Consider the following 27,322-nt stretch of genomic DNA (forward strand, 5'->3'; position numbering starts at 1 on the left):
AATCTGTGAAATGGACAGATAGTGATCTATTGGATCATATGAGATGGTTTAGAAATAAAATTAATTAAATAAAAGGCCTGAAATTTTGAAAATGTTGAAGCCCAAATATAAGTTATACTTTTGTTATGGTGAAACTGTGCTTCTCCAAGCTCTCTCACCCCCAAATCTGATTCTTTTGTGACTCTGTTAGAAATGCAAATTTGCCCTACCTCAGAACTATTAAATCAGAAACTCTGGGGTAGAGCTCAGCAATTTGTGCTTTAAGAAGCCCACTGGAACCACATTGAGATTCCATCTCCAGTCAGTATGGCAATGATCAGGAATATAAGTAACAATAAACGTTGGCGAGGATGTGGGGAAAAAGGTACACTTGTACATTGCTGGTGGGACTGCAAATTGGTGCAACCATACTGGAAAGCAGTGTGGAGATTCCTTGGAAAACTTGGAAGGGAACCACTATTTGTCCGGTTATCTCACTCCGTGGCATATACTCAAAGGACTGAAAATCAGCATACTATAATGATGCAGCCACATCAATGTTTATAGCAGCTCAATTCACAATAGCTAAGCTATTCAAACAACCTAGGTGTTCAGTAGATGAATGGGTAAAAAAAAATGTGGTATGTATACACAATGGAGTGAAATTTTGTCATTTCCTGGAAAATGAATGGAACTGCAGACTATCATGCTAAGTGAAATAAGCCAATCCCAAGGAACCAAAGGCTGAAAGTTCTCTCTGTTATGTGGATTCTAACACACAATAAGTGGAGGGAGGAAGAATAGAAGCTCATTGGATTAAACAAAGGATTTTATGGTTTAGATGTGGTATTCTCCAAAAGCTCACATGTGAGTCCATGCAAGAAGGTTCAGAGGAGAAATGATTGGGTTGTGAAAGTCTTAACCCAATCAGTGAATTAATCCCCTGGTAGGGAATAACTGAGTGGTAACTGACATGACAGTGGAGGAGGTGGGAATTGGGGTGTGGCTTTGTAGTATATATTTGTATCTGGCAAGTAGAGTCTCTTTCTGCTTTCTGATCATGATGTAAGCTGCTCCCCTCTGTCATGTTGTCCTGCCTTACCTTGAGTCCTGAGGAATGGAGCCTGCTGTCTATGCATTGAGACCTCTGAAACTGTGATCCCTCAAATGAACTCCTTTTCCTTTATAGTTATGCAGGTCAGATCTTTTAGTTGAAGCAGTGAGAAAGCTGACTCAAATAGTGGAGAATAAAGGGAAAAGTGTAGGGATGGGAATAGGGAAGACAGTAGAATGAATTGGACATAACTTTCCTATGTTCATATATGAATACAAGACTAGTGAAACTGCACATCATGGTCATGTATAACCGCAAGAATGAGATCCTAATTAGAATAAGTTATACTCCATGAGTGCATAATGTGTCAAAATGTACTCTACTGTCAGGTATATCTAAAAAGAACAAAGAGAGAGAGAGAGAGAGAGAAAGAGAGAGAGAGAGAGAGAGAGAGAGAGAGAGAGAGAGAGAGAGAGAGAGAGAGAGAAGAAGCCGATTGGAGGAAATTCTGATTCCTGGAAAAGTTTGAGAATAGTGGTAGAGGAAAGGTTCTACTTGTTACAGAAAAATTTAGTGAATGAAGCACTGAGTTCAACTCCATCCCTGATCTGCCCTAAGGAGATTATAAAACAGTATTTTTTCTTCTGCTTTAAGCCTCTTAGTTCCTATTTCATCCAAAGGTTACTTTTTAGTTGTATTTTGCTAGTAAAGACCAGGTTTAGTAAGTGTTATACAAATATTTATGTTCAATAAAAAAATCTAATGAAGTCCAAAAGGGAGAGTTCTGCTTTTAAAATTAATTAAAGGCAAAAAAAAAATTCAACTTCAGGCAGTAGCTTTGTATTTGACAAGCAGGAAATCATAACGTGATCACACTGAAGTTCCTTTAGAAATGTTCTTCCATTTGACATTTAAAATGCTTTTTATATCAATGAATGTCATTTTGGAAAAATAAATGACATTTTGTGCTGTATATCTAAAGAACTTGTTAAAAAGCAAATGCATGTTAAAAAGCATGTTTGAATTTCTAGGTTGTTGTCAGCTGAAGCTAGTTAACATCCTTCTTTGCTTACATCTTAATAGAATATAAATCCTTCTTAGGAAGAGAACCGGTATGATAGCTTTTCATGTTTTTTTTTTCCAAGTTACAGTTGCAGAAGATATTTTATATGTCGGTTACTTAAAATAATCACTTTTTTCCTCAAGGCATTCTATAAGTTGGTTCTGTAAATATACTCACACACACACAAATATGTATGTTTCTATATATATATGTATGTATCTATATATGTATGACTCAGCATATGTATAATTATATAAATATACATATGTACATATATAAATATATATAAACTTATATGTATATTTATATATAAATTTACATATGGTGAGCCATACATATATATGCTGAGCCATACATATAACATACGTATATACATATGTTACATATTTTGTAAATATATATTTTGAAGATATTACTCTCATACGGTATATTCTAGGTAGAAGGAATAATGTGCCAAGAAGGGAAGAACGCAAGAGGTTGGTTCTAAATTTCTGTTTTTAAAAGATAGCTTAGAAGCATAAACATTTTTTGGGAAACCTTAATAGTTCCAATTGGAGCTATTTCAAACTCAAATTTCTAAGCATGTACTCATTTCTAAGTGATTTACAAAAGGCACTTTAACTACCCTTGGTTCCTTAGAAGCCTGACTAATTTCATGTCCTTGATATTGACAACTGTGCTTAAACTATAGTATTTAATCTGCTTTTATAGCATATTTTGAAGAATTTGCAAGATTTATTATTGGAAATGAGCTGTATTGAAGAAATCAAAGGCTAACTATATATAAATATTAAGGCATAGAAAGGTTCAGCTCTAAAGGACATATTTTAGGATAATGACTGCATCTGTGTATGTGTGTTGTGTGTGTGTGGGGGGGCTTGTAGCATTCCACAAAGGCTAAACACATAGGAAATGTGACCATGAGGAAGAAAACTGAATGATTGAGGCAACAGTTTATTATTTAGTATCTGAATAAAGAAGATTTATCCAAACAACTCTCCTCACCAGCAATGAAGTATGCTCTAATGACAACTATCTTTCTAAGCAAATCAACTCTTCCTGCTTTTGACATTTTAACTGTGATTCGAAGATAAAACATTACATTAAGAAGATTTACGTTTCTCTTCTATGGCTCTGCACCAACCATAGCAGTTTATAGTTCCAACTACCATTGAAGAAAAGCTGGGGAACATCCCTATATTTTCTACACCCATTTTACCAACCATTTTATCATTCATTCATTCATTCATCTAGAGAATGTCTCTGGGGCAGTAAGAGTTGGCATAAAAAAGAGTGATACTGCTTTATTCAAGGGCAGCTAAAATGGATAACTGCATCAAGATGTCATTATAAATGGGAACTATCCCAAGTTATTATGCTATTTATTATTTTGAAACTGATAGATTTGTGTGTCCAAGGCAATACTTTCTTGGAAACATAAGCATTATTTAGTTACTTTAGGTTACCTGATATAGTGTGTTGTGGTTTGGATGTAAGGTGTCCTCCAAAAGCTCACCTGTGAGCCAATGCAAGAAGGTTTGGAGAAGAAATGTTTGGGTTATTAGCTGTAACCTAATCAGTGAATTAAACTCTGATGGGATTAACTGAGTGGTAACTGGAGGCAGGTGGGTTGTGGCTGGAGGAAGTGAAGTTTTTCATTGGGGGCATGGCTATGGGGTATGTATTTTGTATCTGGAAAATGGAGCCCCTCTCTCTGCTTTCTGATCATCATGTGAGCTGTTTCCCTTTGCCACACTCTCCCTCCATGATGTTCTGCCTCACTTCGAGTCCTGAGGAATGAAGCAGGCCTTCTGTGGACTATAACCTCTGAAACCGTGAGCCCTCAAATAAACTTTTCCTTACCTAAAATTTTTCTGGTCAGATCTTTTATTCACAGCAGCAAAAAAGCTGACTAAAACACAGTTGGAGAGAGCCTCCTGCTTTTAATTAAGTATAAATAATAGGATGGTTTTGAAGTACAAGACCATGTATGTTTGTGTCTCCCACAATATTGAAATGAGGTGATGAGATTGCAAGAGCTCTCAGCTGATGTTGCTTGAGCAACATAGCATGATGCTGGTAGATGTGCTATGTTGCTATTTGATGATGAGACCCCTGACTCTGATCAGATCCTGGGCCTCAGAGTTATTCCTTGCCCTTCCTTTGCTGAATGCTATTTCAGAGAGGCAGGGATAGGGTGTGGACTCCTGTAGGTTATATTTCAAAGGCTTCCTTCTGTCCAGTTTTGTTTCTGGCTGGGTTTAGCTGATGTGCATTTGTTAGGAAGAAGTGGGGACTATTTTCTCCATTCCCTTTGGGTACAAAGTGGCTATTCTGGCAACAGTTCTCTGGCTCCAGTTCCTATAGGACAGGTGACCTAAGCTTTCCACTTTCTTCAAGTGAGCTGGCCCATGGGCTCTGGCAAGGCCCCTCTTCCTTTGTCTCTAGCCTGTGGGGGCAGAAGTGTCCTGGGTAACTCCTCTTTCCCATTTGGCTTCCCCCATCTTCCCTCTACCCAAGTATCACATTCCCCACATTAAGTTCCCTATCTTGTGAATAATAGCTTGAAATTTGAAGTCGGTGATATTTGACTGTTTTTAGCTTAGAAAGATGGCAAGTGATGCTTAAAGTGTTTTTTTTTTTTTTTTTGGTTAGATTCTGATTGACATGGGTCAACTAAGGAAGGGAACTGACTCACCAAAAAGGAACTTTAAAATACTGGCTCAGGCAGGGAGTCCAGGAGTCCAGGAGCCCAGGAGACAGAGGTACAATGGTGAGAAGGCGGAGAGAGGAAGAATCACCTGCTAATCCAGGGGATATGCACAGGCAGCCAGTATTTTTCAGGTGGAATCAGATCAGACTACAATCTTAAATAGTCTGGTTGAGTCATTAGGGAAGAGAAAATAGAAAGCTGATTCCAGAGCCCTGATGAAAAGTATTTATATTTCAGTGAATACATGAAAAAATTAATGCATTTCTCATCTAAAATAATGGCTTAGTGATTTTCAGCAAATCCTTATTATCCTCATAAGCCCCTGTCTACATTGTTTCTGTTGTCATCTGGATTGGTCCACCCGTCCTACTCCTTTACTTGGTGCCTAGCTGGACAAAGCCTGGAAAATGGTTTAGGGATCATGACCTGGTTCTCTTTGTGCTGAACTATACTGAATCCTGAGGCAAAATTGGAAATGTGCACCCCTGTATACACTTATTAAAATATTCTTCGAGATTTTGAACCTAAAAGAAAAAGTTAATAAAACCTCTACAGTAAAGGATGACTATATTTGAAGCCCCATGGTGCCCAATCTGTTTGCACTCATGTGAACCCTCATAAACCTGCCTGAAGGGCCTGGCAGGTCAGGAACTATGGGCAGATTGGAAATGACTATTCCTGCTGCACAATAATACAGGGCTATAAAACTAACAACAGTCTATCTTTATTTAAAAAATGGATTTCTTTATCATGAATTGTATTGCATAGCTTTTGTTTTTTGAAATATTATATTTGCATATTATCTTAATTACTGAGTTTTAAGCTGCCCTTTAACTTTTGTGCCTGAGGCTAGTGTGTCATTCCTAGGGCCCCCATCTTAGCCCTGCTGTGAGGCTTCATGTTACACAGGCACCCAGGCTGTGCTGAGACTAGATGAAGAAGAAGAAGCAAAACAAGGGTCATATAATTCTGTGCAGGAATTCATAACAGGAAGGTTCTAAGGAGTTGAAAAAAAATCTCACTGTGGACTGAAGGTCTTCATAATTATTTTAATAAAGTCTGAGGGAAAAAAACTTCAGGTCCATCAAATCCTGGGCAAATTGGCCTTTATTCATTGTGAGGTTGTTGAAGGGTCAGATCTGGTTGGGAATCCACATAAAGATACCTTATTGCAGATCATGAGTTTGCAAAGAAAGTTTGAAATTAGGAAGATGGCCTTAGAGTACAGGAGAATGATGCTTGTAATATAATTTGTCCTTACCAAGCAAAGTAGCTATCAATAATGAAAACTGAAAGATATCATTACAGGGATATTGCTATAAAATTCATAAAATGTCAAATTGGATATCTTGCCCATCCTCACAGAAGAAATCAGGGAAAGTTAACAATGAGGATGGAAAATGAGATTCCCCAAGGGAGAAATGAATGGAGAAATACATTAGTTTTTATGTGAAGGCTAAAAACTGAAACATAAAAACAAAGACAAAACAAGCAAACAAAACTTCAGATGATTCAAATGAAACAAGAGACTTTCACATCTTTCATAAATAATAAAACAATGGATCAAATTGCTCCATAAATGAGATTATTAACATATCATTAAATCTCAGGAAATTTTTTTCAAAATCATCTCCCTGCTGTCTTTAGCCAAGAATGAAGGACACCCATGGATGGTAATGTATAGCAAGGCAGTGGAGGCCTAGGCTTAGGTACTGCAGTAGTAGTTTCCTGTTTTTTTTTTTTTTTTTTTTTTTTGGGGGGGGGCTATGTCTAAATTCCTCTGTCCCCAACAAGGAAGAAATCTCACTGGGAGAGGCAATAAGCGAGAGATGCCCTCAGGATGAAATATAGCTGAGCCCTCAGTAAGGGCCTCTCGCATTCTTTTCCGGGTTGTCACCTAGGAATATGGGGAGGGTCTTTGGATTTCAGTTCAGCACTAAGGTTTTGTTTTCCAACTGTTCTCACTCTCATTTCCATAGGAAGTCTTTTGAATTATTTAGCCTCCTAGAATCATATAGGGATCATGAGCTGCTTCCTTTGATTTTGCTTTCTCCTTTTTCTCAGCTAGTGAATGCTCCTTTCTACCATAGGTCCTGGAAGAAGTATGATTCTTTTAAATGGGCTTTCCCAGGAAAAGGCCCAATTTGCAGCCCCAGCTCCCCTTCAGGAAGTCCCTGTGTTCCCAGACTGGGTATTTGCAGCCATCTTGGGTGTCTCTGTTGGTACTGGGCATTACTTGTCTACTTCCAGGGTCTCTAGCCTTGTTCAATATCCCTTCTGCTACCTTCCATATTATATGATTGTAACCAATATTTCCCATAATGAAAGATCATTTTAGTTATTTCAGCTTTATTCTTTCTATCTCATTTTCCTTCCTCTGACCTCCTTCTTCCTCTCCACTGCCCAGTTCCCTAAGCTGTCACATTTCTTGCAGAGCTCCTTAAATATATAGTAAAACATCATGAATAATTACCTGTACTCGAATTTAACACAAATTTAAAACAAAAGGGTGCACATACTTTTGCTGAATACCTCTCATACATTGTTGGTGGGATTGCAAATTGGTGCAACCACTATGGAAAGCAGTATGAAGATTTCTTAGAAAACTTGGAATGGAACCACCATTTGACCCAGCTATCCTACTCCTTGGTCTATACCCAAAGGACTTAAAAACAGCATACTATATTGACACAGCCACATCAATGTTCATAGCAGCTCAGTTCTCAGTAGCTAAACTGTGGAATCAACAGACACCCTTCCATAGATGAATGAATAAAGAAACTGTGGTATATATACACACAGTGGAATATTACTCAGCATTAGAAGAGAATAAAATTATGGCATTTGCAGGTAAATGGGTAGAGTTGGAGAATATCATGCTAGTAAGGAAGCCAATCCCCCCAAACCAAAGGCCGAATGTTCTCTCTGATAAGTGGATGCTGATCTATAATGGTGATGGAGGGGGTGAGTGTGGGAAGAATGGAGGAACTTTGGATTGGGCAAAGGGGAGGGAAGGGAAGGAAGAGGTCATGGGGGCAGGAAAGATGGTGGAATTAGATGGATATCATTACTCTAGGAATATGTATGACTGCACATATGGTGTGACTCTACATTGTGTACAACCAGAGAAATGAAAACTTGTGCTATTTGTGTACAATGAATCAAAATGCATTCTTCTGTCATGTATACCTCATTAGAACGAATAAAAAAAATTTGCGGAGCACCCTGGAGATACCCTGACTTTCAAAATTGAAGAAATTAACTGGAAGATCATTCAGTAATGTCAAAAATAGATGAGTCTGAAGTATTGCCAACTTTCACATAAAGCCCCCAAATCAGTGAGAAATTTGCCATCATGCAGAATGAAGATAGGGTTGAGACTCCAATCTAAAGAGATAACTTTACTTAAACTCCAAATATATGAAGACTTTGTGTCCTTACCATACATACACAAAAGGTAACTCCGTAAAGAGATGAAATGCTGTAGTAATCAGTTTAATATATATACATATATTAAAAATCATGTTGTATACCCATATAGTTTTTATTAAAACCCTGAAAAAATCATAAATATATGCTTATACATAACAGTACCTCTACAAATAGATTTATTAATTTTCCTCTCTACAAATGCTCTCATTTACTGTATCTCTATAAATGAAACTTGGCAAGTTTTAGAAATGCTGATGTTGGATGACATTTAGTAAGCATTTTATTAAAATTCTATGGATTAGTACTTGTTTTAACATTTCAAATAGCATAAAGCTAATATATGTGCTCTGGAAAGGATTTTGCTTAAGCTGACAATGCAGACAGCTTGCCAGCTAGCAATGGAGAATTGTTATTTTTCTATTGCATTCATTGCCAAGGAAGAAAAATTGAGGTAGAAGAAATTGCAAATCCTCTTATCTTTTATTTTATTTAGTGGGTCAAAATACCTTAAATTCTACTTCAGATTAATAAAAGCTATTCAAAGACAATGATTTCATTTTCCTGACATTTACATTTTTAAGGTTAGATGGACAGTGTTACCTGTCATTTTGAATAGAAGTGCATGAATATTACAGAAGGTTGCTCAGTTGCCCATGTAGATGCCCCTTCTATAAAGTGACCACATCCAAAATTGTAATCTACTCATACTTTTAGAAATGCAGTTTCACCTTATTAAAACTTAAAAATGAAACTATACATGAAGGATTTTACCCATGTCCCTTAATCCATTTAAAAATGCTTTTGCCATTTCTACCTCAGGAGTGTTAAGATGCCACTTTTCCTCAAGTCAAGAGCTACTTCTTTGATTCAAGTACTGATTTATTGGATCATATGGTGTACCTTAAGCAATGCAATTCTCCACAACAGGACCCAGAGCAACAATCCTGCTCTATGTTCTCAAGGATGCCACGTCATCTCCTGGTTACTCTCTCTCTTGAAAATATTTGCCTAAGTGGTATTTATCACTCTATAAAGTTAGGCAAAAAGGGGGCAGAAACACTTGCTTTCCCACTCTAGTTATGATGTTACCTCATGTGGGCCAAGATATGGACACATGAGGCAGAAATCCTTGCAGCATGTCCCATTTACTTGAGAAATGATAGAAGGGGAAATGAACTATGGAAGTAATGATGGGCCACTTTGGCCACCTATGGTATGCCATCCCTGTGCCTCTATTTATGGTTTTCCTCTGGACAACCTTCTCTCTACTCTTATTCCATGTTGAGTGCATTTTTTTCCTGTGTTTTTTTCTTCTACTACGAGCTTCTTCCAAGCCCACAAATACTGATTATCTGTTGCCACTAATGACAAACATGTCATTTGTTATGACTAAGGGCATTTCATCAGGCAAACATATTTCATCTTTGAATGAGATGAATTGTTGAATTATTACCTGATTTTGCCTCTTCTAGTCCTGGTTTATCATCTTTTTGCTGATTTAAAATATAAAACAGCTTCTGTTTTTTATCTACTATACTGAGGTCATTCAAGACATACTGTGGTGATTAATTTTATGTGTCAACTTGTCTAGACCACGATATCCAGCTATTTTGACAAATATCATTCTAGATGTTTCCATGAAAGATGAGATTAACATTTAAGTTAGTGGACTTTGAGGGAAAGCAGATTACTCTCTATAATGTGAGTGGGCCTTATCTAATTGAGTTGAAGGTCTTAATAGAAAAAGACGGATCTCCCCAGAGAATTCTGCTGGCAGATAGCCTTCAAATTTGAATGACCCTCTGTCTCTGCCACCTAACCTTGCAGATTTTGGATTTGCCACTCTCCACAGTCATGTGAGTCAAAACTTTAAAATACATTTCTCTTTGTGAAAGAATATGTTGTTGATTGATTCTATTAGATTTTCAACTTTAGGGCAGAAAAAATACAACATATATATGTCTCATACACAACACAGATGATCACGGGGTATTCAATCTCAGGTGATATACAGACTCTTTGATCTCCTCTCTTCTTCCATTAAACATTATTCAAAGTAGTCTCTGGTTTATTTTAATATGCTTATTGAGTAAAATATCTTGTATCTTTTCTTTATTCTTCTTTGCCTCCACTCTCATCTCTGCCTCAAAGGTTCACACTAAGTACAGGTCAAAGTCTCCTACTGTCCTACTTTCACTTTCATGCTGTGGCCAAACTAACTTTCTTAAAGCCCATTTTTATTAACCCCATTTAGTTTTTGAAAATCCAGAACAAAATCCTTTCTCTAACTTCTAAAAATCTGCCTAATACACTCCTTCCCTGCTTATTTCTCAGCATTTTTCTCTGAAATGAACTGCACCCTTTGCATTTTTGCTCTTGAAACTCATGAAAGAAGGTTCATCTCCCTTCTCTTCAGCAAGGTCCTCACATAGCTCCTGGCCTACTTATAGCTCTGCAAGGACTATCTGTGATGAATCTGCTTCTCACTGACTTTCCTGTCCTCTAATATTACACAGTTATAGACACATGTTTAGCCCATACACAGTTCTTTGTTTTTATACATAAAATCTTCCATTGTTCACTACTTCCTAGTGTGAGGTATTGAATAAAGGCAGTAGGTGGAAAGCACACCATGGTTCAGGGAGAACCTTGATTTTCTGTCCAGAGCCCTTCTTTGGCTTGTTGAACAACCATGTTGAAGTTCTGGCATAATTTTTTATAACTAAGAGTTCTCTAACATAAAGTTTTAATCGACTCTCAAATGTAGGCCTTGGAAACCTCACAGACAGATGACTGTGTATTGTTGTTGTATAGAAGGGACTGCGTCTTTGAAACCTGTCCTAATGGGATAACATAGACTAGTTGGCTCAAGTAACAGAAATGCATTTATCACAACTTTGGAGGCCAGAAAGATCATGGCACTGGTGAATTCAGTGTCCAGTGAAGGGCATCCTTGCTGTTTTGCAGATGGACATTCTCAAAGAAAGAGAGGAAGAGATAGATAGATATCATCTCTGTTCTGTTTCTTCTTATAAGGGCTCTGTTCTCATAACTCAATTACCTCCCAAAGACCCCACCCAAATAACATTACACTGAGGATGTAAACTCAAAGTATGAATTTTAGGGGGGATGCAAACTAAAATTTAGTCCATAGCAACAGCAGTTTATTTCATCCAATATTTTTACCATGCCATGTTTCTTAATTGTTTTTCCTTAAGTCTTACAGTAACCTTTTTTTTTTTTTTCTGGAAAACTTTCCTCATTTTCTACATGTAATAACAGTAAAATTTTTTAAGATTTCTGCAAAAATTGTCTTTTTTTTATTGGTTGTTCAAAACATTACAAAGCTCATGATATATCATCTTTCATACATTTGTCTCAATTGGGTTATGAACTCCCATTTTTACCCCAAATACAAATTGCAGAATCACATCGGTTACACACTCACATTTTTACATAATGGCATATTAGTGACTGTTGTATTCTGCTACTTTTCCTATCCCCTACTATCCCCCCTCCTCTCCCCTCCCATCTTCGCCCTCTACCTCATCTGCTGTTGTTCAATTCTCTCCCTTGTTTCCCCCCCTTTTCCCCTCACAACCTCTTATATGTAATTTTGTGTAACATTGAGGGTCTCCTACCATTTCCATATGCTTTCCCTTCTCTCTCCCTTTCTCTCCCCCCACTCGTCTTTGTTTAATGTTAATCTTTTCCTCATGCTCTTCCTCCCTGTTCTGTTCTTAGTTGCTCTCTTTATATCAAAGAAGACATTTGGCATTTGTTTTTTAAGGATTGGCTAGCTTCGCTTAGCATAATCTGCTCTAATGCCATCCATTTCCCTGCAAATTCTATGATTTTGTCATTTTTTAGTGCTGCTAATACTCCATTGTGTATAGATGCCACATTTTTTAAATCCATTCATCCATTGAAGGGCATCTAGGTTGGTTCCACAGTCTAGCTATTGTGAATTGTGCCGCTATGATCATTGATGTGGCAGTATCCCTATAGTGAGCTCTTTTAAAATCCTCAGGGAATAGTCCGAGAAGGGCGATAGCTGGGTCAAATGGTGGATCCATTCCCAGCTTTCCCAGGAATCTCCATACTGCTTTCCAAATTGGCCTCACCGATTTGCAGACCCACCAGCAATGTACAAGTGTACCCTTTTCCCCACATCCTCGCCAACACTTATTGTTGTTTGACTTCATAATGGCTGCCAATCTTACTGGAGTGAGATGGTATCTTAGGGTGGTTTTGATTTGCATTTCTCTGACTGCTAGAGATGGTGAGCATTTTTTCATGTACTTGTTGATTGATTGTATGTCCTCCTCTGAGAAGTGTCTGTTCAGGTCCTTGGCCCATTTGTTGATTGTGTTATTTGTTATCTTATTGTTTAATTTTTTGAATTCTTTGTATATTCTGGATATTAGGGCTCTATCTGAAGTGTGAGGGGTAAAAATTTGTTCCCAGGATGTAGGCTCTCTATTTACCTCTCTTATTGTTTCTCTTGCTGAGAAAAAACTTTTTAGTTTAAGTAAGTCCCATTTGTTGATTCTTGTTATTAACTCTTGTGCTATGGGCGTCCTATTAAGGAATTTGGAGCCCGACCCCACAGTATGTAGATCGTAGCCAACTTTTTCTTCTATCAGACACAGTGTCTCTGATTTGATATCAAGCTCCTTGATCCATTTTGAGTTAACTTTTGTGCATGGTGAGAGAAAGGAATTCAGTTTCATTTTGTTGCATATGGATTTCCAATTTTCCCAGCACCATTTGTTGAAGATGCTATCCTTCCTCCATTGCATGTTTTTGGCCCCTTTATCAAATATAAGAAAGTTGCAAAACTTGTCTTAATGGCTTAATTTTGAAATGCATTTAAGAGTTTATGCATTTTCGTTGTTGTGCTTGTAATTAGAGCTGTTTATCACAGAGGGATGATCTAGAGAATAGAGTTCAAGAGGTTTATTCTGATTGTTTTAGTGCCACTAAGTGTGAAACGAAACAACTGAGCTAGCTTCCAGATAATCTGTGAGAGGGCTGCACAGCTTGGTGATGTGGCATATGCCTCTTGCCTAGCTGAGCCCAGAGCTGTCACATATGGTTTCCTGGCACTGGTGAGGTGTGAGCATTCAGCTAGTGTTAGTAAGATACAAATACAATTCCTGCCATGTGATAGCGGTCACTCAAGAAATGAGAAGAAATGGATTGCAGATGCTAAACTAAAAGTAAAAAATATGACTGACACCTAAAACTAAAAGAAAAAAAAAAACTGAAGGAAAAAAACAAAATAAAAAACCACTGGATCATTGAACAGAGTCACTAAATCATGATATACAGGAGGAGAAAGCAGCCCTACCAGATCTATAGATTTAAAGAAATCCTGGTAAGAGAGTCCAAAAGCAGTTTGTGAAGATAAATTATGAATCTCCAGGAGTCTTTCTGTTTACCTTTTTACTATCCTGCACTTAGTTATCTGTTTTCGCTTTCAAATAGTGGCTAGATCAGTCAAAAATATTACTCTCATGTCTTTCTCTTTTATATAAACCTGAACCAACAAAATTGATAGGAATGATACTAGTGACCATGTCAAGGATCTCAAAGTACTGAGAAACATTAAAGCATCTCCTGCCTTGTGCTCACCAGTCACCTGACTATCAAGAGGAAACAGGAAAGAATGTGTGAAATCATCACCCAGCCCAGTCCTGCTCACTGTCTGCTCTAGAGGCTGAGACACACTTTGCCATTTCTTACTAATGAGATTGTAAAATGTTGTGTGCTTCCCTCAGGCCAGCAGGTGTTGACGAATCCATTCAAGGCTTCAGAGTTCTCCATCTTGGTTTGATCTCATACATACCACTCAAATTAATCTACTTCAGCATTTCTAGCCTGGATTCCTGTTAAAAATCCTTTCATTGATCCCTTGTACCTGCCTACCTCTAGCCACTTCTCCACAGTGCAGTCAGAAGACTTAAACTCAAATTTGTTGTGTCATTCTTTTGATTAAAATCGTTTAATGATTCTTAACAAGGCTCATAAAGCTCTACATTTCCAGTTTCATCATTTTCTAATTCCTTCTAGTAGCCTGGTTTTCTCCATTTTCCTTCAGTATGTCATACCACTTCCAGCTGTCCTAAACACTGTCCACCATTCCTTAAATTTTTCTTTTACCTTCCTATCATTCAGATCTCAGCTTAAATGTTACTAAGGAATATAATATATTTTATTATTTATAAATTGTGTGCTATTTGCAAAATTTTATAGTAAATCTATAAGCATACATATTACACTTCCCACCCCCCCACCATTGGCTGTTAAACATTTACCAGCACACCACCAGCCTACCATTATAAGCTCTAGTGGTTACAGGAATACTGGTGATATTGATTTCCTTCTTTTTTCTGCTTTACTTCTCCATTCCTTTACTGGTTTCTTGTGCTGTCCTCTGAGATAAATTCTTTGTAATCGAATCCTTGTCACAGAGTCTTTGTTTTGGAAAAACCCAAACTATGACAATCATGGAGAGCATTTTCTTTGTTCACCGTGTTATCCTCTGTGCCTAATAAGTACAAGGTAAATATTTGTTATATGAATAAATGAATGAGCATAGCATCCCAGAGAGATAGTACTAATTAAGGGAATTCACTAAAATCTTTGATCCTCTGTGATCTACTGGAACATGAAGAATTCTTTTTTGTCTATGACTTACAGATTTCTGGAATTCATCTATGATGGATAGATTCCTAATTTACATGGGACCCCTGGAAAATTATTGGGCACAAGTGCCATATGATGCAAAACCAGAGAATTTTCTTACGTGATATAAAGGAGGAGAAATAATTATCTTGAGGAAAGAAAAGAAGTAGAAATTTTGGCATCAAGGTGAGATGAAGCTGCCAAGAATTTCTGGAAACTGTTTGATTATTTATGTGAGTGTGTTCACATAAAGTAGTATCAGTATGGAAGGAAGAGAAAGATGCAATTTCTATGCGCATCTGCCTCTAGCTGCTTCGGGAAATGTTGAAAGAAGTTCAACAAATGACTACTTTGCATAAAAATTGGACCATATATGGGGAGGGAATTGGGAGCAGCCTGGGAAAAGGGTGATCATGAAGAGAAATTTGGGGGAATCATTACTTGACAGCATGGTGTAGCAGAAATGACCAGCGGAATGTCTCCAGTGGAGGGTGTAATTGACATGTTAAGACAGAGATGTCTCTCTAATTTGAGGTTATTATTGAGTGATGCTGCATGGTGACTTCCTTCTTTGCCCATCACCTCAACTGCACTAAAATATAGTCTACTCACAGAGATATCATATATGAATGGGGATGAGGGGTTATCATGGAAATCTAGGCCATTAGCCTCCAGAATAGGGAGAGGGAGGAGAAAAAAAGAATAGATTCAGGCAGAGAAGCAGAATGATTATCAATTCAGTAGAGAGTAGAAGGCCAGAACAAGAATTTTCTTGGGAAATGCCAACATATGGGGCATGCTGGTCATTAAATTTCCCAGCCTGAAATCTTGAGGGACAGTACTAATTTACCCAATATCTAAGTTAAATTTAGAAGTACCAAATTTGAGAGCCAGAAGAACTTCAACTTACTCCCATCTTTCCCTGGGCATTGTGAAGACTGTTTTTGAGTCTTTGCTGGGTGGCTATTCTTTCCTTCTTTTAGGTGACATTTCCCTCACAGACCTCACAGAGCAGTGTTTTTGTGTTTTGGTGCTGGGGATTGAGCCCAGGTCTTTTAGCATGATAAATATACACTCTACCACCAAGCTATACTCCTAGCCTCAGAAGAAAATTTATAGCATACTCATGCTCAGAAAACCTTACTTTCTGACAGCGAAAAAGCAAAAATACTGACCACAATGGCTGGAATTTCATTTTTTAAAAAAATAAATATTTTAAAGTCTATTATTTTTTCTTTATAAAGTAGAATAATTTAAATAACTTCTTTGCCAGGCTTCCTGACTGAGAGTTAGGATATGTACATTTTTCTCCCTTTTTGGCGAGGAGAGTGGCTTATTGCAAATTCCTTTCACTTCTTGCCTACATTTACATTAATCAGCATGGTAGTTGTCATATCATTCTAGGTGGAGCTGACTAAAGTTCTTCAGCACCTTCATTTTGACCAAAGTATTTACCATAAGGAACCTGGCCCCACATGTAAGAATGTCTGTGGAGTTCCCTGGGGACTCACCGGGGAGGGGACTTACCCTCCAGGAGTGTACTGTCTGAGACTGATAGCACAGATGGGCTGAGTAAGACAGCAGGGACAAAGAGTTATGAAACTATGATGATGTGCCAGACACAGAAGTTTTAAAAAAGGAATAAGAACATGTCCTTCCACTTCAGCAATATTCAGCCTGGGAGAGATCCCAGACACACACACAGCAATAATTTCAATATTATGTGGTAAATGTTCGATGGAAGTATGCAGTCTTTTTGCTACAGGACAAGGGAACAGATGGTATTTATGAATGCTTTTAAGGGAGCAGTTGGGGAAAGCTTCCCAAAAGATGGCAGGCTAACTGGAACTTAAAGTATGATTGGAGGTCATCCTGGAAGATCCTCCCAGGCTGAATTTTGCTGAAGTGAAAGGACATGTTCTTATTCCTTTTTTATAGGCACCAGAAAAACTAAACTGCATAAAGGTGAAAATACATGACAATGGATGACATATTTTGGTAACGATGAGTGGTCTGATCAGAACTAACAGCAGAATGCTGTTTCTGGACCATTGATTTGGCTCTGAGCTTCTTAGTAGACAGATTAAAAAGGAAAATAGATTGTTTCCATCAATTCTGACTTTCATGGAGGTATTATGATACACATTCATTTACTTACTTCCTTAGTTCACTCAACATATATTAATTTTCTGTCTAGTGCATGCTGGGCATCTGGATAGGCTATGAAAAGATAGCACTGAATAAACAGACCACAGTCCTTGACCTTATGGAACATTAACATTCAGGTTCTATACTGAGGTCATTCAACTTAGCTCCCATCTCACTGACTCATTTTGATGAAGTCAAAGGCTGAGAGAATAACAGGAGTTGAAAATGTGTACTGATTTTAACATATTACCCATATAGGAAATGAAAGACAAAAAATGTCCAAAAGGACAATACCTCTGCCTAAAGTTTTCTTCTTTACTTAAAATATTGCAAATTATTAAGAAACCTGAATGTATTTTAAATGAAATGTCCTGTAAGTGAAAAATGTCTGTAATTTGGAAAAGAGAACACAAAAGACCTTCTGTTATTAGAACAGATGATCATTCTAATGAGCAAAACCAGGAATGCATTGCTGCCTACACACAGCTAAGCCAAACCAATCCACAAAATAATTTCTACCTGCATGATTGGATGCTATTTTTGAATGGGCTGGATGCATGTTGTGCGGAGGACAGGATGTTGAATTTCTTCTATATGTTCATAACTCTGACTTTCATGAATTATAAGTAATCTTAACAGATAACTGGCTCTGCAAGAAAGAATGGCTTGGGGTCAACTCTCTTAAAAAATATTAATACTAGAAGACCTCACAGTTAATACAACATACCAATACATCTGGTGTTCTAGAGGCACATTTTGCAAGTAATTTTTTCTCAGAGAATTAATTGCTAAATTAAACTGCTTAAGTTGAAAGATTTACAGGAGTGTTTTACCAGAATTCTAATGGCTTGGTGGGCATTTGTGACACTAACCTTTAGAAATTTTCCAGGGTAAAATTATCTTAGTAATATCATGGTGCAGAACTTTGGAGTCCTAATTCTCATTTTACCTATGCATGGGAGAGATCCAGAATTGCTTATGAGGGAAGAAAGCCTTGATTCTTTTTTAGGGTACTCTTTGTTTTGCTCTTCATAGAATAAAAATGGGATTTAAAAAAAAATCAGGAAAATTTCCTGATTAGGTCTCCATTTTTCATTAGGATATGGCATTTTTATTCCCAGCTGGGCTGATTATGAAAGCATATGGATCTCTCCTTAATTGGCAACATAGAATATTTGCACCCTAGGCCCACGTCAGCAAATAAAACTCTTTATGCTCAATAATTACCAAAAGCTCAGTTATGAGATATAATTTTTACTTACAGAGCATTGCCTAAAGGTTATGCAGCAATCCATTCCTTTAATTACTCTCAAATCAGTTCTATGTAGGTGGGCTGTCAGAACTCCACCTCTCTTAGATCTGCTATAATGACGTGGGCTTTGGTATTTATTGCATATCTCCAGTCAAAGGAAATGCTTGACACTGATTTTACACAGTGGAGAGGCTGATGCAGACAGGATCTGGTTCAATCATAATCCAGACCATCTTCCTGCTACAGAACCAAAAGAGTAATTTTTCTTCTAAGTAATTTCCATGCTGTAAACATGCAGATCTAAATTACATGACTGATGGTGTTTTCCTTCTTGCACAGCCTGCTCAGAAGCTCAGAGCCAAATTCATGAACCACCTGAAGCTGTTATATAACTTTATGATATTCATTTTTTATACAGTTTTCTCTATAGCATCATCTGATTTCTTGAAAAAATTTATTGAGCTGAAACTCTCACAATATAAAATCAGTTGTTTTATTTTTATTTCTTCTTATTGCTATTATTATTATTATTTGTGGTGTTTTAGGTATCTGTAGGCTCTGGGGATTGAACCAAGAATCTTGCTTATGCAAAGCAAGTGCTCTACTACTGAGTTACACCCCCATCCCCAAAGTCAACCATTCAAAAGTAAATGATCCAGTGATATTTAGTATATTCACAATGCTATGCAACTAACCCCACATCAGATTCCAAAATATTTCACTGTCACCAAGAGACTCATCTTAGTTCTCTTCCATTATTCTTTTGATTCTTTAAAATGAATCGTATACTCCATGCATGTCTGCAAAGTGCCACAACTTTTTTTTTTTTTTAATGAAACAGGTTTTTAACATACACATAAAAATATCTAAAACAAGTCCAAGTGCAGGAGATGGAGAACAAGGAGTAGGGAGTGGAAGAAGAATGAAGTAATCATTTTGTGTAAACCAAATGAAGAAGGAATTTCAAGAAAGAAACAGTCAACAAGAGCCACATGACAGAAATGTCACATAAAGTGAAGATTGAAATGATGCTGCTAATTGATCAGTTAGGAAGTCATCTGCAACTTTTATGTAGTCGAGTGTCTGTAACATGTAGGTTAGAGGCAAAACCTGATGTGACTAGAAGGTGAGATAGTAGAGACTCAGAAACCTGGAACATTTCAAAAAATTGACAAAGGACTGAAAAAAAGAAGAGGCTATAGCAAGTTTAAGTTTATTTCTTTAAAGGTTGGGGCTGCTTAAGCCAAATATGGTAATAATAAGTGGAGAAAACTTGAATGATGGACTTGGTTCTGTGATCATCTCTGGGGTAAGCTTGAGCAAGTGACTTTACATCTCTAGTCTTGGATTTCTTATCTGTGACACAGTGGCTTAACCAAAGTACCTCTGGGATTCCTTCTAGCTTTAGTGTTCTGTGGTGCATTCATGGATAGAAGGAATGTGAAAATAAAGCAAGAATAGCAAAGCAATTTTGAAAATACAGTAATGTTTTTTTTCATAGATACACTCTAATTTTTACTGGTCTGCTTGAATTGCTGATTTTATAATTGGATTTTATGATATTAAAATGAAAGAGAAGAATCTAGTGAGCATTTAATTTCAATCCTTTGGCCAAAAAGTGTGTTGTGTTGTGTCCAACTACCCCTCAAATTACTTGGAAGTCAACAGGATGGTTGATGTGGATTGTGGTTGATTATAAGTGGCTAAAAATTCCTTGGTACTTGTCCCATTGAAAGATAAGTTCCATTTTGTTTTTTAATCTTTGAATATAGAAGGGCTCTCTGCAGCTGTTTAGCCATCAAAATATGAGCAATCGATGCTATTTCTGGGCCCTTAAGAGAATGGGATGCTGACTATTTCAACCTGGCTGCTATGCTATGAGGAAGCCCAAGCTGCCCCATGGAGAAGCCTTAGAGAGAACAAATGAGGCTCTAGCCAATAGCTCTGGTTGCTAGCCAAGTGTGTGATCCATCTTGAAAATGGATCTTCAACACCAATTGAGATATTCTAGCTGGCACACATGAAGCAGAGAAGAGCTGCCCTCAATGATCCCTGCCAAAATTTCAGATTTAAAGGAAAAATAAGTGGCCATATTGAGTCATTCATTTTAGAAATGATGTAACACAGCAATACATAACTGTATTGCATTATTTGTTATTGATCTAGTAAAACAAATCCAATTGTATAGATGATTCTTCTATCAGTACATATAAGCATTCCTGAAAAAACCTGTATTCTATAAAATTGCATATCAATTTCATACAACATTTATGAGGACAATAAGATTGATGTAGAATTTTGCAAAGAAAGCCCTAATTAAAACAGTAATGCTCCTGTTAAAAATACCAGTCACTGGCCAGGTGGGTGGTGCATGCCTATAATCCCAGAGATTTGGAAGGCTGAGACAGGGGGAATGCAAATTCAAGGCTGGCCTCAACAACATAGTGAGCTCTAAGCAAGTTAGTGAGACCCTGTCTCAAAATAAAAATAAAAAGAGTTGAGGATGTGGTTCAGTGATAAAACACCCCTGGGTTAAATCACCAGTGACAACAACAACAACAACAAATACCAGACATAACAAATCTCTTCTGGTATTCACACTTAGAATCACAGTGCATCCTTATCAGGCCTATATCCTGGGACCTGTATTTCTTAAAAGAAATTTTCACCTGTAGTTTTACCAGAGACCACTATAAAATGGAAAGAATAAGTGTTCTTGGAGCACTAAATCATCTACTTATTAAACTGAAAAAGGTTCTTCTGCAGATATTTCAGACCCTTTCTCCAAGGTCTTTACATATTGCTGAAGATTTCTTTTTAAGTAGGAAAGTTTGATCCTATTGCCTTTTGAAGTTCTTGGAAATTCAAAAGTGAATCTAGAGGACTTGTGAGTATCAACTTTCTTATTTGTGGTTCAGCATAAATGGCCCATTTGTTTGTGGCATATAGAACAATATACTGAAAATAAGGGCCGAATCCTCTGTTGCCATAGCCTGCATCATGAACCTGGGCCTTGTAACCTACCTTGTCCTGACCGACTCAATTTCAAAGCCAAAAGAGATTGCTGTTCTGAGTGGGGAGCAATTGGTGATGCTTTGGTTTCAGCTTCCTTCACCAGATCTGTCAGGAAAGGGCTGTCAGTACTCACTGTGGGATGGGAACTAGGGCTGAGAAAGGACACTGGGTATCCTGCTCCTCAGAAGCCAGTTCATTGGACAGCTCTTCTGTTTGAAGTGCTGGTGAGAACAAATCTTCTCTTGGAGGGAAGATGACCTTGTCACTTGTTTTTAAGGTAGTGTTGCAGATGGATTCCTAACAAAGAATGTTGTCATCTATCATTGACTTTGTGCAAAGAAACTCACCAGGTTGGCCAGGTCCTTCTCTCTCCATTGTATCAACCCTGGGTTCAATAAGAGGAAGCTCTGGACTCAAAGTAACATCCTGAAGAATGGATTTAGACAGAAAAGTTGAAACAGAACATGTATCATACATTAGAAGGGTTATAATCCAGATTTTACATATTTTCATCTAAATGTAAGCAAATCATTTTGTAGTTAGCATAAATTTACTACAGAAGAAGGTTCTGATTTAAAAATATATCTTGCAAGGGTAACATGCGCTAGTATAGTGATCTATTACATGATCTATTGCTTTTTGGCTAACTGGTTAGTCTGAAAAGGGCTCACTATTAACAATTTGAATTGCATCTATTTTGTTCCAACTTTGGAATTCTTTCATTTTAAAAGGGAATATTGGGCTGGGGTTGTGGCTCAGTTGGCAGAGCACTTGCCTGGCACATGTGAGGCACTGGATTCCATCCTCGGCATCACATAAAAATAAAATAAAAGGCATTGTGTCCATCTACTAGAAAAAGTATTTTTTTTAAAAGGGGGCTAGAACATAGTCAGCACTTTTATTTATGAACACTTTAGTGATAACTTCTGGCACAAAGTAAATTAATGTAGCTTTAAGTACAAAATTACTACTTATTATTTTTACTTTCTAAGATATTAATTTGAATTCACCACCTCCCATAAATAAATATGTAGGTAAGACTTTAAGAATTAAAAGTAAATTTATAAGGTATGTTTACCTTTCTAGTTATTTCTGAAAATCAAAGTTAAATAATATATTTTGCTTTAATTATTCTTTTTGTTCATAAAATGTGTTTGTTTTATCAAAGAGGGAGCACAACTTCATTCTAATTGAAATGAAGATCTAACCAAATTCAAGAAAACTTTGAGTTTTAGAATATTTGAAATGCAAGTTGAATTATATTTTATTAATACAGTTACTGGAAGTGGGTTAAACCAAGCACAGACTGTAAAAACAGAGTATTATAATTAACATTGCAATGGGAACTTTTCTCTATCCAGTTCATAAAACTGATTTTGTTTGATGGAAGGTTTTGAAGCTTTGTTTTCATTTGAACAAAAGGACAACAAATGCACTCACCTTTATGACATCAGCAAGGGGTGTGGGCAACCCTGACTGGGTGTCAGGTTTGGAGACTGGTGATGGTAAAACTTCTGTGGGTGAAAAATCACAAGATTTGACTATTTATTTTTTTCTTTTATAATTGGAACAATAAAACAAGGTTGGAAATAGCTAATTGACAATAGCCAATTCTTAATGAGCAGTACAACATATCATTAAGAAATCAGCATTGCAGGGCTGGGGTTGTGGCTCAGCGGTAGAGCGCTCGCCTGGCACGTGTAAGGCCCTAGGTTTGATCTTCAGCACCACATAAAAATAAATAAATAAAGATATTGTGTCCAACTACAATTAAAAAATAAATGTTTAAAAAAAGAAATCAGCATTGCATAGACTACTGGTCATTAATATGATTGGTTCATTGAAGGACAAATACAAGGGTTGCATCTTGCATGCTTGTTTGATAAGAAGGGTGTGATCATGGAGAGAAGCTGGTCAGTGGATACAGATGGGCCAGATAGGAGGAATAAGTGCTAGGGTTCTATTGTTCAGTGGGATGACTTAGTTAAATGTATTTTACATTTCAAAATTTGCTAGAAGAGAGGTTTTTGAATCCTCTCATCACAAAGAAATGATAAATTTATGAAGTGATGGATAGGCTAATTATCACAATTTGATCATTACATAATGAATATTTGAATGATTATATTGTATCCCATGAATATATATATAATTATTGTGTCAATTAAAAATAATGACATTTTTAAAGGAAAAGTTCTTAGGGTCGATTTTTAGGATGTTCAGTTCTATTCTACAGATTCTGGACAAGCATTGAGACTGATTGAGTAGGCCAGTGGGGATAAAAATATGACTGAACTGACAAAGAAATAAATGGCTGGCATAAATACTGGAGTCACAGACAATTTGTGGAGTCCTATTTCCTCTCTTAAACCTGATTCTCAGAATATCCCAGAAGGCTCAACTATGAGACAAACCCAGATTATCAGTGGGTTTTTGAGAAGAGACTAAGGTTGACCTTCTTTTGCCTTGGAGGTACATGATATATCTGTCACAGTAAGGATCTGACCTTGTTTCCTGCTAGGACACTGCATCAGGTCTCAGGGATCTTTGAGAAGTTTTTCAGTGTTAATAGTTTGCCTATCTGAACCAGAAAAAAATAACTGGAAAAGAATGACAGTACTGTGCCATGTGATACTAAAATGACCTCCCTTTCTATCTATTATACTGTCTTCTGAACCAGCTGGGGAGTTCCAAGCTCCTGGGTCTCTCCAGGCACCCTCTGAAGATCTTGAGTGTGTCTGATTATCTTGTTGACCTCTTTAGATTCATTTACCAGTCCTATCCCTTTAACTTTCTGTCTTTGGAGATTGACTTATGTAGACTGCATCAATGGTTCCTTGCCTTCTGTCTTTGAGATGGCTTAGATCATTAGGGAGGTAGGAATGAGGCCTTGCTGCTTCTACATGTAGGAAACTGCCCTGTTCCTTTTACTAGAGGCAAACTCTTGTGAATAGTTCCTTTATCAAATTCTCATCAAATGATTCTAATTTGAATGTGCCATCTGTTTCCTTCTAGGACCAAACAATTTACTGGATGAGGGAATCAATTTAGATTATGCAAGGTGAATAAAATTATTCATGGGTTCTTTTGTCTGTCTTGGTTCCACTGGATGACAATAGTGGACCTGGGTTGAACTGAAAAACTTGGATTTTCCTAGAGCTATTCTTGGTACAGAGTGGTCACCAAAGGCTCACAAACAAGACACAGAAGGAAGTGAAAACAGATAGATGTGATACCACACATGATGTGCCTGCCTCAGTAATCATTGACTTTATAAGGCCTACATTAAAATGAGTTTCCATGAGACACTCACACTTCCTAGCCTCTCTGTCAGAATGAGGATAAATTTAGAACCATGAAATCATCAACTGACCATCAGTGAACTGAATTGTTCCCACATCCAAGGACTGGTCTTCCTCTAGTACTCTGCTGATCAGTTTTTTGAGGTCTGTGATTGTGAGATAGATTTCTGATTGCTTGTTCTCCTCCATGGTTCCCTGGTGGAGTCTTTCAGTTTCAATTTTGTTGGAATCAAATGATAGGAGGTCACCGGTGGGTCTTTTTGCTTCCGCAGCATCTTTATTAAAGATGGCCGTAAGTTGCATCTCTATGGAACTTGAACTGTGAACAGCAGAGGACACATTCCACTCAAAGTCATTGTTACATGCCTTCTAAAGACAGTCACTATGTTGCTACAAATCTTCAGGACAGCTTCAAACTCTTTTCCTATAGGATCTTAAGGAACATTCCACATAAAACATTTCAGTGTTTACCAGACATTTGACATGTAGAAAAAGAATTGACATATTTTAGTTTTGAAATAGAATGTCAGAATTGGGGTTAAGTCAAGCTTGAAGAAGTCAATCTGAATCCATGGATTTCTTTCTTTTTTTTTTTTTTAAACTTTAGGTATTTTTGAAAAAGAGTTAATTATCCAATGTTAATTGACAATGTTTTTGGTGGTCTTAAAAGTCATGCTGTGCTAATTAGGAAGAGGATGAAGTGCCTATTCTTTTAATCCTCTTTACAAAGGTTTATGAAATAGCAATATAGCACAAAATAGTGGGACATTAGGCTATGCATATTCTAATCAAGTCAAAACTTCAGTTTTTAAGACCATTTCTCTTCTACCTTTTTCATGAAATATTTTTTAATAAAAAATACTCTAAATGAAATAGCCACAGGAAGAAATAAAATAACAGAATATGTAAGAAAATAGGGAGTTAAGTAATACATTTTATACAATTAACTGTATTTATTATCATTTTTATTATTCAATGCCTTTTGCATATAAAAATGAAACAAGATTCTCTATAGCTCTGTCCTCAAAAATCAGGTTTTACTTTATGGTTCATGTCATAAATCTACACAGAGGGATGCAGGAGTGGTTTAAAGGCCATGGGAACTGATAATGTGTATTCTTGGCAGTTCTTCAGACCACACAATCAGTCAGAGTCTACAGTTCATTATTTCACTAGTCAATTAGAGGAGACAGAGCTTCTTCTTATTGAACACTCCAAGGTATAGTGGGTCCTTTTCCCAGTTCAAACTGACCTTGGAATAAAGAAGCAAATTAGTTTTTCTACTTTATTCCAGAGTTAGGTTGGTTGCCTGTAATGTATGCACAGACAACTTCCCATTACAAAGAACCTTTAAGAAATAGTTAACTTTAAGAAATAGTTAAATCATGCTTGCACCTTAGATATGCATTTAATTTTAGAATTATAAAATTAGAAAAAAAATAATTCTATAAAACTCAAGGTCTAATTAGAAAAACAAAAAATGTTTTTCTAATTAGACCTTGAGTTTTATAGAATCCTTTTTGGCTGATCAGGTCAGTTTTTCACTGCTTATCTCTCATTGTGATTTTTGACTGGAGAGTTTTTTTTTTTTTCAATTACTTCCATTTAAATAAGAAACCATTAAAAACTCATTGTCATATCTCAGATATTATATGTAAGAATTATTAGTACATAGCCAACATACAAATTGTTGAGGAAACCATGCTATATTTTAAAAATTAAAAAAAAAACCCAAATTACCCATTTCTTTCTTTCTTTGGTCTTCATTTCATCACGTGCAATGGAAACATGCAAGAGAAAGAAAGTTTTAAGATATTTATTGAGTCATTCAATGAATTATTTCATATATAAAATTATTTTTGCATAGTTTCTTATGTTTGTCCAAAGCTTAGAAGGACACATATAAATAGTACACGTGGAAAAATGAGAATTCATACCCTATTTGAATCAAATGTATGATATGTCAAGATCATTATATTGTCTTGAGCAACTAATAAAATAATAATAATAATAATAAAAGAATTTGGAAGGAAATATTGACAGCTATATGAATCTCAGATGTAAACATCATTACATGATATTTCTATTAGAATTTGAATTTTTGCTCAAAATGTTATATGTTCTTATGGTCTTCCTCCTAAACTCCTTTATTTCTTCATATTGTTCCTTAATTAGGCTGCATGTATATCCTATGCATTTTGAGTGGTGCTATTGCCAGCCAGGAAGTTCTTAAAAAGTATTTTATTCATGGGTTTCTCACCTCCTAAATAGCATTAGGTGACTATTTTATGCCTAAAGATAATTTACCTGATGTTCAACCCAAGATCCAACATTTTATTGGCTACATTTTGAGTTGCTTTGACCCATAAACTTTGAGGGATTGGTCCAATTCACCATGGGACAGCTTGCAAAGAAATCCAGCACCTGTTTACTGAGTGGGTGCTATGTACCAAGCAGTTCATGTGTGTTCTCATTTAATTTTTTCAACAGCACAGTATCCACATGATATGGGAACATGAAGTGAGAGGGAAAGCATCATTTGGAATGTGTAGAGGTAGGATTCAAACTCTGGCCCATCTGCCCTCGCCTGGGCTCATTTTGCCATACCACCACCAGCTGCTGATTACCTGAAAAAAGGCACTTTGGCTGCCAAAACTGAAAGATATATCTTAGA

General features: G+C 36.8%; 1 protein-coding gene across 2 annotated transcripts in view; it reads right to left on the reverse strand.

Annotated features, from left to right (window-relative positions):
* The window catches only part of Impg1 (interphotoreceptor matrix proteoglycan 1), a 137,598-nt gene that overhangs the window by 58,079 nt on the left and 52,197 nt on the right, over nt 1-27,322 (reverse strand). For both annotated transcript variants that reach the window (XM_046430442.2, XM_046430441.2), the window contains 4 exons: nt 26,389-26,409; nt 24,720-24,967; nt 22,787-22,860; nt 21,694-21,772 (listed from right to left, as the gene is read on the reverse strand). In XM_046430442.2, the coding sequence (XP_046286398.1) occupies nt 21,694-21,772; nt 22,787-22,860; nt 24,720-24,967; nt 26,389-26,409 (422 nt within the window). The remainder of the gene's footprint in view (nt 1-21,693; nt 21,773-22,786; nt 22,861-24,719; nt 24,968-26,388; nt 26,410-27,322) is intronic.

This window comes from Marmota monax, unplaced genomic scaffold (genome assembly GCF_021218885.2).
Source record: "Marmota monax isolate L192 unplaced genomic scaffold, Marmota_monax_Labrador192_F-V1.1 WCK01_AAM20220418_F8-fsc00227, whole genome shotgun sequence".
Classification (NCBI taxonomy): Eukaryota; Metazoa; Chordata; class Mammalia; order Rodentia; family Sciuridae; genus Marmota; species Marmota monax.